Here is a 15,600-nt window from a genome sequence, read left to right as displayed (position 1 = left end):
GAGATTTGACAAAGCTGCATGTCGACAAGTTGAAGAAAGGTGTAAACTGAGCCTTTGTTGAAGTACAGCAATGCTAAAGTCAAGTATTGCATTATTGAAAAGGAAACAGTAATTGAAAGTGATTCTATAAGTCTCAAGTGTCAGAACAGGTGAACCCATGGGAATCAATACTCTTTTACATCAAAGTCCAAAGTCGAAGTCCATTCAGCTGGGTTTTCATCCTTTTTTAATTAAATTTGATTGCCATTGTGTGCTGGGAAAATTTATGTGACTGAGCACTGGACTGTTGGGATGTTTGCCAAAGATTCAGCGTTAAGACAAGCAAAGAGACAAAGGCTTAAGAAACCTAACAGAGCAGAGAATCCTCAGACTGATTCCTGGAGCATAATTCTAGCCTCAGGAAAACAGTAAAAAGAACATAAAACAAGCTGAAATTAGGTTTCTATCATTGAAACACCACAGCAAAAATGTTTCGGCATTTCCCTTGGTGAGAATGAGTACATTATAATGGCTCCCTGCTACCAGTCTCACATCATCCTATTTGCTTTAAGAATCACTTTGTTATCACTGAGGGAAGGGGCTGTTCTGCATGATTTATTAGCTTGTTAGGGAAGTAGTGCCAGCTTACCTCAAATGTCCCATTTTGCAGTAATGACACGGCGCATTTGATGGCTAAAATAGGTGCTACCGACCTGTGGGAACTCACATTCATTCGTGTTAGGGACTGTAAGACATTTGTGATGGATGCTGCTGGATAGGCACCAGTTCTCTATTAAAGTTAAATGAATAGAATGAAAGACTCACCTCGTCTACGTTTTAAAGAGGTAGACCTCAAAATGCAAATTGATTTACAAATTGAATATACAAGAATATGTTGTCCCTAACCTTGTTGCCCTGTATCATGAGGAGACGAAGCATTTCAATAGTTTGAGCCATTTGTCTACAATGATAGTTAATGTGGCTTAATTAGTATGATCATGTGCTGAAACTTCTCAGAGCTGACAACGCGTGCACTACACGTTGGGTTTCATTCAATACAAATTAAAGGAATAATATAAAAAATCTGTACACAGACCTGATAATGTTCCCCTTTCAGCCCATGATGGGAATTTCCAATTACTGGAATTGTGACTTATTTATAGGCAGCGAGATAAACTGCATGAGATTTCACATGTCTGCATCTTCACATTCATAGCTACATTCAGTGTTCTACATCAATATTTTAAAAATAATTTATGTTGAGAACGAGATGTGAAAGGCGAGACGCCTCAGGGATAAGAATTTCAATGACTGAAATGCAAAATAAAGCTACATAAATGTGCCCAATATTTATGCGTATGTGCTCGTACACAGCTATTTACACATGGCAACAAACTATATGGTGAGCTGTGGAATTACTAAACGTGCAGGGAAATGCAGTAACAGCACAATATACACCAGCCTATAACAAAGAGGATTTATCACAGTTACTGTTCTTCTTACTGTTTCCAAAAGACTTTATGTGTCCGAACTCATCATCAAACAGAAATCGAACTTGAACTGTTGTTCTGGGGCTGCAGTCAAAGAAAATACAAACTATATTAACCCATGTTTATCCATATATCAGCTTGGAGACTATCAGTGTTCACCATTCAGGAGTGAGACTCAGCACTACGTGACAGAAACCTTTCCTTTCTAATGCTGCCATCTATTGGTATCAATATTATCTCTTTATATAGAAAGTTCAACCAATGAATTTATGAGCCGGAAATTCAAATATCAAAGATTATTTAATAATTGAGACCAAAATAAACAATTTGTAAAGGACTCTGAGTGGGTTAAAATATTTGACACAAGATAATTAATCACAGATTTGCTATGGTCATCCTAAAAATGTGATAAAAACACAGAAACAGTATCTAAACTAAACAATTAAATCACACATTTGGTCACAATTAAAAAGATGATATTTGCATCAAGTATAATGGGTACTGAACACAGACTGGGCAGTGAATGTGAGGCTTTTTACCCTCATATGCAGAGCAAAGCTGTCTGTTGACAGTAGGCAGAGCCAAATGCGTGAAGGTCAACATCCCTAATGAGAAAAGCAAATGTGTCGTTTGTTTCAAACCATTTACAGAGAGGTTTGGATAGAAAGCTGAACAAGGGACAAGTTTGTTTTCTGTTGGCACTTTGGAGTCCTGTCTCTCAGCATTGCTAATCACAACCAAGTTACATGTAAACATTTGAAGCATATAGATACTGTAAAATACTTTAAAACCTTATAACAATAAATTTGGAAGTAAAAGAGTTTTAAAACATATGGTCTGATATTTGATATCTATTTATCATTCCACAGCATTATCTTTCAACATGAGAAATGGGTAATTCTACAGTTGAAAAATAAAATTGACAAACTATACAGTTATATTGCATCAAAACACCTATAACAAATCCAATGCTTTGTCAATTGTGTAATTTGTGCAGAAAACCCTGGAATAATAAGCTATGCAGCAACAAAGCTGATATTAAATATAAAACTTAACACAAGTCTGTTGGTAACTAAAGCTTCAGGTAATGATTAACAACGCTTCATATAGGCCACTGCTAAGGGAAATACTATTATAAATGTTATAATTGTGTTAATCAGACCCTGGGAAGCTTATGGCGTGTCAGCATCTCTCAGTTCTTGTGGATGCCTCGGTTGTCAGCAGTAGGTCTGTAAGGGCGAACAAGTCCTCGGAATCCATATGGATTCCTCCCATCAAACTCATTTTGCCTGTAATCACAGTCAGTAGATGTTATCAGTGGAATCCTTTTTTGGATACTTTTATGCAAAAATTGAACACCACTGTGCCCACAATATACTTTCAAGTTATTAATCCTCATCTCTGACAGGCTGATAGAAACGTACCCAAGACATTTTAAGTGAAAGTTAATTACAAAAAACTCACGTTAGATTCTCATCTTGGGAGTCGTCCGCTTTAAGAGCCGACCTAGAAAAGCCCATGCCTTGGGGAATCCGATCTGGGTATCGCACAGCAATCTTGTTGCCATTGAGCTCATAGCCCTGAAAAGTGCACAAAGATGAATAAAGGACAATCTAAGGGCAGTGTTAGTGTGATGTCCTCCTCATATTCATAATTAAAAACTATTAGGATTGTTAAAGCTCAATGATTCAGTACTGGCTAATAGTATAACACAGAAATGCTTGTCAGGTTTGCAGACCGGACACAACAGTTTGCGATTAGAATATCCCTCTGGCCATGACAAGATCAAATCAGTGAAATGCGTCCCTGAATTCTACTTACATGGAAGAGGTGGATGGCTTCGTCACAATACTCTTGTTTTGTATAGTTTACAAAGGCACATCGTCTTGCAGACAGAAGCTTCACACTAACAACAGCACCAACTCTGTTGAAAAGGTATTTGTGTGTTTTATAAACATGAAGTTATGAAGATGAAGACATATAACTGATTTACAAATAAACCAATAATCAACATTTAGATGACAACTTGCCTCTGTAAAGAATATTAAATGTCCCCTTACCTGCTAAAAAGGTTTGATATCATGGATTCAGTTACTGTGTAAAACAAGTTCCCCACCCATACTGGAAACAGCTCCCTGTTGAAGATGATACTATTTAGAGATGAAATCCGAGGCAAAACAAAGGGGTCACAGACATATGCAACACACGCAGCAGCATTTGCAGCCCTGCCTGAAGGGCATGAAGGCATTTCAACGATTTCCTGCTCTCTTGGAATATACAGTCTAATTACGTGAGCAGTGAAAAAGATTCTTCAAAATCAAACCAATACCCCATAATAAAGTACAAATACTTCATTGAGTTGTCCAATAAGAATACTGAATCCAGGACCACTCAGTCCGCCTTTATTCATGATGGAAACTTATAATATAACTTTGTTATTAATATATCTTAAATATATTGAAGGGAGAGGTGAAGCTGTGTAGAATATGAAAGAGAGAATCACTCTGCTCTGTGTATTTTGACCACTTGGGGGCACCGTTTCACATTGTATACCAGATGGAAAGCTACCCTTCTAAAACGATATTCAATGACATTTCTAAGGTTTGGGAGGTTTTCAACTCAACCTAACTGAGTAAGCATCTTAACCTTTTGAAATTGTAACTTGGCATAAGTGATACTCACTGTGGTGGCTGATGATGTTGATTGCTGGCCTTCATAAACTGACCAGAATTGGGCTTATACTGACTGTGGACAAGTGACATATTTTGGACTGGGCCTAAAGGTTGGTTATTAAGTGGTGTATTTGGTGCATCGTGGTACTGAGGATGGGATGCATTTGCCTTGGCTGAAAGAATTGGAGAGACTCCTGTGGTATTGACAACTTGAGGACGTGTGAGAGGGCTATGAGCAGGGTGGGTGCCAGTCAGATTGCCTCCTTAACACAATAACAAGGGTTTGAATTAGTAATGCACAAAACAAACAGTAATGTTGTCAATAGACATATATCTGAATGTTTGTAACCAGTGAAATGGTGAACTATACAAAGTCATGTTCATAGGTTATCAAATATATGATCTGAAGCTACATCATGAAAAATGAACACAAATCGAGCCAAACACTGCAAAGAGACTATATGTGACCCTGAAGAGCAACATTGGAGACTCACCTGGTCTATTGTTTAATTTGGACAGCACCCTTAGTGCCTCGTTTACTGTCCCGTGAATTATTAAGGCATTTGTGCTCTGCTCCCGGGAGAAACCATGCTCCTGTGACCAAAACACAAGATTTAGGTTAAGCAACAGCAACAAATCCTTGTAATGTAGGACACAGTAAGACTTATTCCATCTGCCTAAAGTCTTTCCTTTCCAAAAAAAAAGATAAAGATAAAAGATAAAGACGTCAGTCTCTACTACCTACAACCACCTTGTGTATATTCTTTCCCCTGCTTTTAAACTCCTGTCTTTTTACCAAAATAAAAACATCACACTTTCTTTATGCCCACCACCACCTGCTTTTCATTCCTCTTGAAAGTTGTTTTGATTGCTTGTGTGTTACCCACCATTAATTGTATTATCTGTACTCGCATCAGTTCCTGGGCAGCATCTGCACGGGAACTGTCCACCTTGAGAACCCCCAGAAAGGCTTGGATAGCTTCGTCATATCTCTGGAAGAAGAGGAGGAAAAAGTGAAAAGATCTGCCTAGCCCTCCCTCATCAGACAAAACCGAGTTTAGAATCACTCTCTTGTATATTTGCTGGACTTATCAGCCCCATTTACAGACATTTACAGCAATGGCGGATCAAATCTGATACGAGTAAACAATGCGATCCCGAGCAGCAAAGTGACATTTGGAATAAATCCAGCGGTGTAACTACAAAACCAAAGTGATCACAAAGTCATTCTAACCCAGACAAAATAATGTCAACACCACAGAAAAAGGAACTCTACAGATAACCTAATCAGTAATTGTAAACACTGACAAAAAGGTGGTTCATAATCAGAGAGCAATAAAAAGCTACAGGTTCTTTAAAATTTTGATTTCTTAGCTATTGCCAGTTAGTAACCAATCATGTATAGGTTGATGGAATAAAACAACATGTCGAGGGTCATGGGATCAGTTGTGCCGCGAACTGCATCCGCAAAGGGAAATTTCAATTAACCAGTTGAGATAAGACAGATTAGAGGACTTGTAATAGCGATGTTGTTCATTTTTTAAGTATTTGAATATTGCCATCCTTTAATGAAATCAGGGGATGAATGGGTGGTGCTGACTTGATAGGATGAGACTGTTTACCTTCAGACCAGCCAAAGCTCGGCCCTTCCTATAAAAGCCTTTAACCCAGCCCGGACACATGCTGAGGGACAACTCGGCATCCGTCAGCGCCTTCTCATAGTCTTGCATTTTTTCAAAACAGAAGGAACGGTTCCCAAACAGCCTACAACACAAAGACAATCACAACATCACAAGAAAACCTGGGATTTGATTAACTTCACTTAGAATAGAGCAAGTGTAATGACTTACTTGTACTCTGTCGGGTTGTATTTAATTGCATGTGTGAAATACTTTTCAGCCATACCAAAGTCTCCAGTACTTGCAAACTTGTTCCCAATAGCTGCAAAGCACATCGTTTCCAAGTTAGTTTTGTTAATGCGGAATTATTTACATACTAACAATGACTTTTCTATAAGCAGTGATTGAACCACCAGGCAGAGCATTCATGAACATGGAATATACTCACCTGCAAACTCTGTACTTATTTTGACATTATCTTCATAGGTAGGAAAGCTAGTTGCAGTGGTGGTATCCTGTAAAGACAATAAGAGAGACATGAGAAGATACAACCACTAAGGGGGATCTTGAGTTTTGTCTGACTTATGACTTATTGCGAAGCCTTACCTTCTTGTAATCAGCTTGATCTTGGTTCACTTTGATGTTGGCGGTTTGAGTGTCCTCTTTAACTGCCGTCTGCTTTTTTTCCCTCCTCTCAGTTCTGGCCTTCTGCTCTAACTTACGTTTGGCTATGAGCGCAGCTTTACTCACAAAGGTACTGCTGAAATCCAGCTCCTGTAAAAAGGGGGACATATAGAGATCCACAATCAGGTCACCTTTCTGAGTAATTAACACTTGCATTTGTGTTGAGCAGTAACAGAACTATTGCTGCAAATGTATGGATATGTCATTTCTGGGTTCATTCTAAATGATTTAGACATTCAGTTTAAAAAATGGGTTGACCTGGGTTTTGCTCAAAGTGATACAAGAAACGAAGTAACTGACAATTTTTCACGTTACTGTACCTCGGAGCCGTCTGATTCATTCTTGGTTTCGCTCCCTTCATCACTGGATTCGTCTTCACTGCTGCTGCTACTACTGTCTGTTACTGTAGATGAGGCCGCCTCTTTTACACTGGCAGCGTCTGCGGTCGATTTGTCATTGACTCGAGTCTCCTCTGCTTTAGACTGCTCACAGTCTTCTTTCACCTGGGAAAGCGAAGCGAAGCTGTCACGAGTGGGCACTTGGAATTTTAACTGCAATTCAATCAAAGCAAATCTATCAAAGCAAACCAAATACAATATGATCATTACCTCTTCATTTTTGGGGCAACTTAGTTGTTCCTTTAACTTCTCACGCTGCTTTCTTTCCTTCTGTTTCTGTAAGGCACAAAAACAGACTTATCCAATTACACAATCAAACAGATACTCATTGCTAGGTAGTTCATGTAAGAAAACGATAGTGGGAGAAAAAAAAAGCAACTTGCCCGTTTCTTAAGGCGCTTTTTCTCAGTCTTTTCTATGCTTTTTTTCGTCTCTTGTAATAATCTCGCCTTTCTTTCAGTATCCTAAAACAGAGGACGGGTAAAACTGCCATTAGGCGCTTTTCGTTTTGTGATTCAACTCAAATAGATAGGTGAATCAACTCACGTTTTCAACGGGCTCACTCTGTATAGGAGGCACATGCTCACGGACCGATGGTAGAAAGTTGTGATTTTGTGCATGAAGATACATAGAATTAGAGGACCCCGCAAGATTTCCACTGTATCCTCCATTAGTCATGTCAGAAACCCTGTGGTATCCACGTGTGTCGCTATGGCGAGGTCGCCAATCGTCAAGTTCATAGTCCAGGTCATCATCCAAAGACATACCTGTAGAGAAAAAAAAAAGCTTCTAGCTCTGACTGCTTGCACAAAAATTCTGATGTCAAATGCTAAAAATATATGTTGTGTCAGACTAAGAGAGGAAAAGACAAAGATAAAATGCTATGCAGAATGGTTACTATACTTCATTAAGAATATGAAATTGTAGTTCAAGGTAATTCATTCATACCCAGAAGTCCAAGCCTAACTATTGTTTGCACACGGGGGTTTCTTTCGAATAAATTCACAACCTTTTCCTAGAGAGGGGGGGAATAATAACAAATTCACATAGTTGTTAATAAACATTTTCAGCCATACTTTGAATGACCCCAATGTTCCACGCTTGTCCCTGATTCTCCTTAAAGCTAAGTCATAACTTAGTAGTTACTGGTTAATAATTATTAACTGGTACTGAATGAAGATAATTAAATTTAGATAAAGCCATGATAAACCAGTCCAAATCCCCAAACTGCTCCAGGGGCGCCGTATCATAGCTGCCGTGTTGTGATATGTAAGAGGGGCCTGCAAGACAAATTCCAGATAACGTGTTTGCATGTGATTTGACCCAATAAAGTTTATTCTTCTCATTGCCTTTGATAGTTATGAAACCTGCTGCTTCATGAACAAAAAGTGCTGAAGTAAACTAAACTCAATAAGGAGGGGCATTGGTATTGTCTACACACATACCTCTGTGTTCCAAGGACTCTCACTTTCATTTCAAACTAATTCAACCAAGTGCTGTGTCTACGTCCAGGTTGGAGATACTATGAGAGGCTGACTTAGCTCAAGAAGTGAGCACTATTACTCCGGGTCTAGACATCAGTTTCCACAACATACTTTTATTGTTTGGTTTAGTTTTCCGATTTTTGATACAGATACATGAAAGTGGGAAAAGGACACGACCCCAGAACAATCACTTTCCTTTCCCCAGCAAAAAGCTCTGACTCACTTTATCAGCTACATCAGCTTTCTTAGTTATTTGACTAGTGTTAATAATTGAATAAATAAAAACATCACCATTACACGGTCGGGAGTGTTTTTAGGTATTGGACTAAATAATGAGAGTCTCAAGAAGTCATAAACAAATAACTTACCAGTCAGGCAACCATTTCTCTAGCACCTTAGAACTCAAATATCATCTGTAATTAGAACTGATATGGCACATTCATCCATCCATTGCTGTCAGATTCTGAATGCAAAACCCCGATAGGGCATGTAAGGCGCAGCAAAGAAACAGGAAACGATTGTGATTCACTAACAATCATGACGATCTCACACCAAAACACAACATTCCAGAAAAATCCAGGGTCACACTGACGTCACTCTCCTACGCTATCCGCTGTATCATGCTAGCTAAGTTATCATTTGACATCCACTAAGCAGGTCGTGGGGGTTTTCACGACTTTGGGGCGACGCAATCACTATGTTAGTATGCAATATAAAAATGTGTACTCACGACCATCTGGACATCTGTAACCTCTGGAAAACGGTGGAAAGAAACAGATGTAAACAAGCAACTCGTCTGATAGACATAACCAACAAGCGTGTTTATCTGATAGTTTATCTAATAGTTTATCTGAACGTTTAACGTCAACAGCCGGTGCAGGCGCAAACTAGCTTGTTAGCCACGCAAGTCGACAACTTCAAAACATGGACATAACATTTTCTTACCTGTGTCTTCACGAAATATCGCCATTTCCACTAATACATTTTCTGCTACACTGTTATAAACTTTGAAAATGTGGTTAAACACGAGCTAAATTCAAATACGTCTGAGGCGGTAATGTTAGAAGTGAGTTCATTTCCTAACTGGCCTCCTCAACTAGTTTATCAAGCTCGAATGGAACGTGCCTCTTTGCTTACGCGTGCGCACTGCGGGGTTGTACTTTCTACAGCGGGGCCCCCTACCGCCATCTACTGTCCGTTTCCCAGTACTACGTTTATGAACTACACATTAGAAGCACTAACGCACAAGTCTGTTTCTTTAAGTAAAACAACATGATAATTTGTTATCATATTAAACTATGTTTTTGGACATAGTGCCTAAAGAAGTGCAGGTTAATTGGGTGATTCTAAATTGCCGGAAGGTTTGAATTTGAGAGTGAGAGGTTGTTTGTGTCTAAGTGTGCCCTGGGATGAACTGCTGACCTGTCCAGGGTGAACCCCTGACAGCTGCGATTGGCTCCAGCAAAAACCCTCCCACCCACCAGAGGATAAGCCGTTACAGACAATGGATGGATAGATTTAAACTCTTTGCCAACCCAGCTGCATATTTTGGATATATAGTAAAGGAGGAGGCTCAACTGTTCCTTAGCAATTTTTTATACAAATAAATCAACAAGAAAATTAACACAGATGTCCAGAAAACAGAATTTTAATGAAGTGGTAATTAGAAACCGAGATGCTTATTAAATTACACATCAAATAAGCAGAAGTACACACACACACTTTCTGAATTATTTCAGGTAATGAAAGATTGTTGTTTAAATAACCACAAGTGAGTCGTTATAAGCAATAAATATTGTCAAAACATTTTTAGAATGTTTTCCTGAAATATTTCAAGTAGGTCAAGTTTCCTGAATGACACAAAACACAAACACTCAACTTTCACAGATGAATACAGTAGTAAGTCGATGTAAAGACTGACACGCCTTGTAAAAATATAATTCAGTAGTCAGAATAATTTCTTCCTTACAAAAAGCGATAATTCTGATAGCAGATTTGTATTGACTAACCAATAATTTGGGCATAGTGCTTTCCACACACTATTGACATGCCTGTAAAATCCACAAGTGAATGTTATAGTACAGTCCAAATCAATTCTAAAAATGAAGTCTACCAAGTTTTGCACTCTTTGAATGAAGTTACAAAGTAATAAGAATGGAATTACATAGCACGTAATGCTAAAAGTTAAAGTAATTCAGTAACATATTTAGTAACTTACTAATCAAAGACCATATATTTTTTTGATATTATTGCTCATCCTCATACAAGGCTATGAGGTCAAATGAGATAAGGAATATACAACATGGCTTCTTAAACACCAAGTGAGTCAAAGTGCAGCTGCAGTTCTAGCAATAGCTCCTGTTTAACTCACAAAGCAGTTGTCTTTGGTCAACTTGTGAAAAATAACCTGGAATTATCTCTTCGCTATACATTTCAGCCAAACCTCAGCTCAACCCTTAGTCACAAACTCTCGTCAAGCATTGCATAACTGTTACCGCATAGTTTAGTAACTAGGCAACAAAAAAACCTTGATCATTGTCCACATTTTGGCTAAAAGTGATTTAAGTCCTGGAGAGGGAACCGCCATTTTTTAGTTGAAAGTCCTACTATGACGTACAGAGAAAGCAATGAGTCTGTGGTAGGCAGAGCCAAGGAGGACTATGGCCCCCAGCACCATACCACAGATCAGGCTGAAGGCCCAGCGGGGTCCCAGCATAGTGTACACCTGTGATACAAAGACAGGGCCCAACGTCCGCGCCCCGCTGCCGGAGGCTGTCAGCCAGCCCATGTACGTGCCCTGAAGACACAAAAAGCAAGTGTCCACATTCTGTGTATTTAATACATGCACAATTTCAACATACTCATTCATTCATATATGTTCCACAACCTTTCCACCGCTTTTTACCTGAGGCTTTGGCCCAAGGATTTTGGAATATAGTGTGTAGGACATCACATTGCAGGCTGGATATCCAACTCCAATCAGGATGTCAGCGCTGATGTACTGTGCCAGGAGAATGGCAGGGGTATACTGGCACCAGGTCTGTTCTGAGGGGCACCCCGTTGGCTCCACAGAGCTGTTGGAGGCCACTGTGTTGTCAAATGCCCGACTGACGGCCGAGTTATTTTTCAGGTCTACATTTCAAATACAAAAGCAGACGAGTGTGTATGTCATTGTTCGAAATGAATGTTGAATGATGAAAATTCAGCAATTGTACAGTCTGATAAACAAAAGAATCCATACCTGCCCACTGGATTTTAGGATAGTGGTTCCCCCATGGGAGCAGAATAAAGAAGCCACAGAATATAATAGCCAAGCCTACGAGCAACACAGGACGATCCCCAACCCTGGAAGAAAGAAAGCATTGCCGTGAAATTACAGTTTAAAAAGTTAATGTGAAGTGCAATTATCCTGTTCATTGGCATGGCCTTGTACCTTTGAGAGGCCAACTTTACGACCAGAAACACAAGAATGGATTCAAATCCAATGCAGCAGATGATGATGCCATTGTACAGCACAGCTTCTTTCCTTGTCCAGGCAAACATGTCCATAGACAAAGGGGTGGCGATTCTGGAAAATTGCAAAAATATACAGTTCATGGATCACACAACTGATAAAAAAGAGGCACGGTTTCAGTAACAATAACGTACATTTGTAGCACTCTAACTTGTCAACTATCACATATTCACAGAGGAAAACATACGTCTCGAAGACAGCGAAGATGAACATGACGATGAAGAAGAGGATGTTGGAGGTTAGGACTGCTATCTGGTCAACTGTTTCCTCAGGCTCTTCGCTGGTGTCAACTCTATCTACAAGGAGGATTAGGAAAATATAGGATTTAATGTCAAGTCAGAAAACTTTGGAAAAACCTTAAGAATGGGACGTTATGTACCTTCAGATGTATAATTGATGGATCGAACATGTCTTCCATCCTCATCTACAATGTGCTCTCTACTGAGGAGAGTCAAGACAGATTTTTAAGTTCATTAAATTATCTTAAGCACTCGATCCTGACAAACACAAAAGACAGAAAAACAATCACTACACAAAAGTCAATGTAATTTGTGGATCCATTGATGATCTCAATTCAGTGCAAACAAATACCAGAACAAAGGAAGATGTGTTGTAGTGGAAGGAAGAACATCACCTCAGCACCAACACAACCAGCAGAATGTTGATGACACCAAAGGCCGCCGCCAATAAAGCTGGGGCAGAGTACATGTTGAGCTGCAGGTCAATGATTTTTATCGTGACACCGTGTTCACCAATGAATGACAGGCATGCCTGCAGAGCTGACATATCAAAACACATAAACATATTATGTACAACTCTTAAAACTGTCTGGATTACATACAAACAAGATGTTACTATCTTTACCGGGTCCAAGGATGAAACCCAGGGCCTGGCAGGCACTCATGTTTGCCATGGCACCGGTCCTCTCCTTCAGCGATGTAGCTTCAGCAACATAGGACCTCACTACTGCAACATTACCTGCAGTGACAAGATCAGCAATCATCAACCAGCCATCATTGCCATTTTTTTTAAAAATGTATCTTTTCTTCTTTTCTTTTCTTTATTCTGTATAGTCAGTTTTAACATCCCACCTCAGGCCTGTGTTACAACACCTGGCTGACCAGATGGCTAACACAGAGAAAAAACACCCAGACTCTGTGCTCATTGTTCTTTGGGACTTTAATAGAGCAAACCTTAGCCACAAGCTGCCCAAAAAACAGACAGCATAATACGTGTCCCATCAGGGACAAAAACACACTGGAACACTGTAGAGCGCAGAATTGCTCTGTTCCCCGTGCAGCTTTGGGACTCTCTGATCACTGTCCTGTTCATCTTCTCCTGACTCTGCAAGATCTGCTAGGTCTGTGACTGTAAAGTCTGTGGCGAAACGGAACAAATGAGGCAAAGCTGGAGTTATAAGCCTGCTTTGACCCCACTGATCAGAGGGTTTCTGAGGCTGCTGCTACTGACCTGGATGAACTTACTGACTTACTGACACTGTGACATCCTACATCAGTTTTTGTAAAGTTATGCCTCTCACTTGTAATCAAATGACGACAATTGTTGGAACATATTCATGGCCTCAAACCTGCTCCGAATCCAACGAAGGCTCTGGACATAAGCATGTGGTACTTGTTATCAGTTGCAGGCAGGTACGCATAGGAGTAGTAGACATTGGCTGACAGGTTGATGAAGATGGAGCACACCAGTGGCTCCCTACGTGGTCTGTAATTGGACCATAGGCCAAAAATGGGCGAAGCCACCATCTGACCGAGGCTGTAGGCTGCCACCACCCAGCCCAGGAAGGTAGCGTTGGCACTATTGTCGATCTACAAGAAACATATAACTAAAATTAAACATAAGGGATATTTTACAAGGACACTTTACACATAATATTATGCTATGACGAATGAGATATTCATCATAGTATCTGTGGTTATAGTATCTCATGGGTAATGCCTGGTAATGACAACATCTCATCCAGATACTGTAAATTATTCAGTATAGTTTCGTTCACTTATTCACTGTGACTTCATTTTCTGTACCTTGCTTAGATTATCCACAAACAAAGTAAGGACCTTCAAAGTTAAACATTTTAGTCCATAATTTCTTGAAGGGTGAGCCATACTTACCTTTTGCAAATAGGGCCATAGAGATGTTATGACAATGGTGAAACCTAAAAGAGAAGGGGGAATACATCCACACATGCTATAAAAAATGATACAACAGGAAAAAACAAATGATGATGTTTTGGCTGTGACGATGTAGGCAGGAAAACTGGAGCCATGTACTGGAATGATAACATGTTGTCCAATAAAGTCTGTGCTCTTCCACAGCGAGATCAGGGCACTGTCAGTTGAAGGACAGCTTTGGACTCAGATCGTGCTTGATGTTTTGGAGAAGTGAGCCAGTGTCTTCTCTTTAAAGCATAGGGTGCACGTGCATAAAAGATGGTTATTTTGCTACATTTTATCTTCACAGTGTGTTATTTGTGCATAATCACAACAATTCATGAAGGTCCTCACCTACACTACTGAGGAACATGGTGAAGTACATAACTCGGATAGACCTCCAACGATTCTTGTAATCTTCATCCTGGGTGTCATCACTGTAAACAGGCAAGGAGTACAAATGGATTGTGTGCTACTAAAGTTGAATGGTTATCAAACAGACAACTGTGTTTTAGATCATGCATATTCACAGTAGAGAGTCAGTAATTTATCAGAATGTTAAATGAAAACGAACAAATATGCATGTTGTTGAACCCCCCTACATTGACTAACCTTGCTCATTTGTCAACAATCAATAGCCAGGGATGAACTCTGCACTCACCTGCTTGCATCATCCCTGAGCAGGGGAGTAGCCTCGTCAGACTCATGAAGTTGAGACATGTTTACTGAAAACAGCAACCGAACAAATTAACCGCAACAAAATTGAATTTGACTAAGTTGCCATGTAGCTAACTCGAGTATAAGTTAGCTTTTGAGCTAACTCTGTTTTGGTCTCCACTAACACCAGTCGCTCGAAGAAACATTGTAGTCACCTATGTATGCTTACTTAAAATCAAACACCGCGATAAGTCAAGTATTTACTACAAACACATGGGAAATGTGGAGGTACGGGCGCGAGCAACAACAACGATTCTAAAACTGTCCTAGAAGCAGCTAAGCACTGCCACCATGAAGTTGAACGAAAATTTAAATTACATTTCCGGTCAACGTTTCGAAATAAAGTCAAATAGATATTAAACCTAAGTACAATGGTTCTTGGTCAACGTTTAAATTGCATCCACCCTATCAAACCCAAATGTAGAACGTTAATACTCATGATTATTAGCCTAAATACTCACTTGTCTCCTTAACTATAAAATGTATGCATATATTCTGAAGGCATTACCGTACATTTTTCGCTTTCAGTCTATGTTCACCATGTGGCTTGACGCACTGTACTCACGTGACTATAAACTATAAACACGACCTAAGCAAAGAGCGCCACCATGTGTTGTTTGTACTGTATTATTACTATTATTATTACTATTATTGATTATATGGCATAACCTACGTTAAAACATTATTCCAAATGTTAGTAAACTATTACAATACAGTTTTTCTATATTAAATTAACATCATATTTCCCCTTCTCATTCAACATTATGATAAGTACTAAAATGGATTTAATCGAACAGATTAAATTCTTTCTACTAAAAAGGAAAATTAAATAAATACGTGTTTAAATTGTGTTTTGATTTGAAAACTACAGA

The 15,600-nt window shown here is 39.4% G+C and overlaps 2 protein-coding genes across 4 annotated transcripts; both read right to left on the bottom strand.

The window, feature by feature from the left end:
* Window positions 1-1,750: 1,750 nt before the first annotated feature.
* LOC142993130 (uncharacterized) lies at window positions 1,751-9,470 on the bottom strand. Of its 3 annotated transcripts, XM_076143784.1 has the most exons (18): window positions 9,272-9,470; window positions 9,057-9,079; window positions 7,791-7,857; window positions 7,389-7,609; window positions 7,226-7,306; window positions 7,053-7,118; window positions 6,765-6,947; window positions 6,367-6,534; window positions 6,209-6,275; window positions 5,992-6,082; window positions 5,764-5,905; window positions 5,029-5,133; window positions 4,636-4,735; window positions 4,152-4,404; window positions 3,530-3,604; window positions 3,291-3,393; window positions 2,934-3,049; window positions 1,751-2,758 (listed from the first exon to the last, which is right to left on the bottom strand). In XM_076143784.1, exons 1-18 carry the CDS (start codon window positions 9,294-9,296, stop codon window positions 2,662-2,664), a joined length of 1,983 nt encoding a protein of 660 aa, XP_075999899.1. In that variant the 5' UTR covers window positions 9,297-9,470; the 3' UTR covers window positions 1,751-2,661. The 3 variants fall into 3 exon arrangements, with proteins under 3 accessions (XP_075999899.1, XP_075999901.1, XP_075999900.1); XM_076143786.1 differs by lacking the exon at window positions 9,057-9,079 and having other exon boundaries at window positions 9,272-9,469; XM_076143785.1 differs by lacking the exons at window positions 9,057-9,079; window positions 9,272-9,470 and adding an exon at window positions 8,695-9,050.
* A 991-nt stretch (window positions 9,471-10,461) lies between these two features.
* mfsd8 (major facilitator superfamily domain containing 8) lies at window positions 10,462-15,022 on the bottom strand. Its single transcript, XM_076143857.1, has 12 exons — window positions 14,673-15,022; window positions 14,366-14,448; window positions 13,973-14,016; window positions 13,429-13,669; window positions 12,705-12,818; window positions 12,475-12,619; window positions 12,220-12,278; window positions 12,028-12,136; window positions 11,760-11,894; window positions 11,568-11,671; window positions 11,232-11,458; window positions 10,462-11,123 (listed from the first exon to the last, which is right to left on the bottom strand). The coding sequence occupies exons 1-12, from the start codon at window positions 14,729-14,731 to the stop codon at window positions 10,917-10,919; spliced, it is 1,527 nt and encodes a 508-aa protein (XP_075999972.1). The 5' UTR covers window positions 14,732-15,022; the 3' UTR covers window positions 10,462-10,916.
* Between the last annotated feature and the right edge of the window lie 578 nt (window positions 15,023-15,600).

Source organism: Genypterus blacodes, unplaced genomic scaffold (assembly GCF_046128005.1).
Source record: "Genypterus blacodes isolate CSIRO-AG114 ecotype Tasmania unplaced genomic scaffold, CSIRO-AGI_Gbla_v1 ptg000027l_1, whole genome shotgun sequence".
In the NCBI taxonomy this organism is placed as follows: Eukaryota; Metazoa; Chordata; class Actinopteri; order Ophidiiformes; family Ophidiidae; genus Genypterus; species Genypterus blacodes.
Note: the sequence above shows the minus strand (reverse complement) of the source record. Positions and strands in the feature narration are given on the sequence as shown.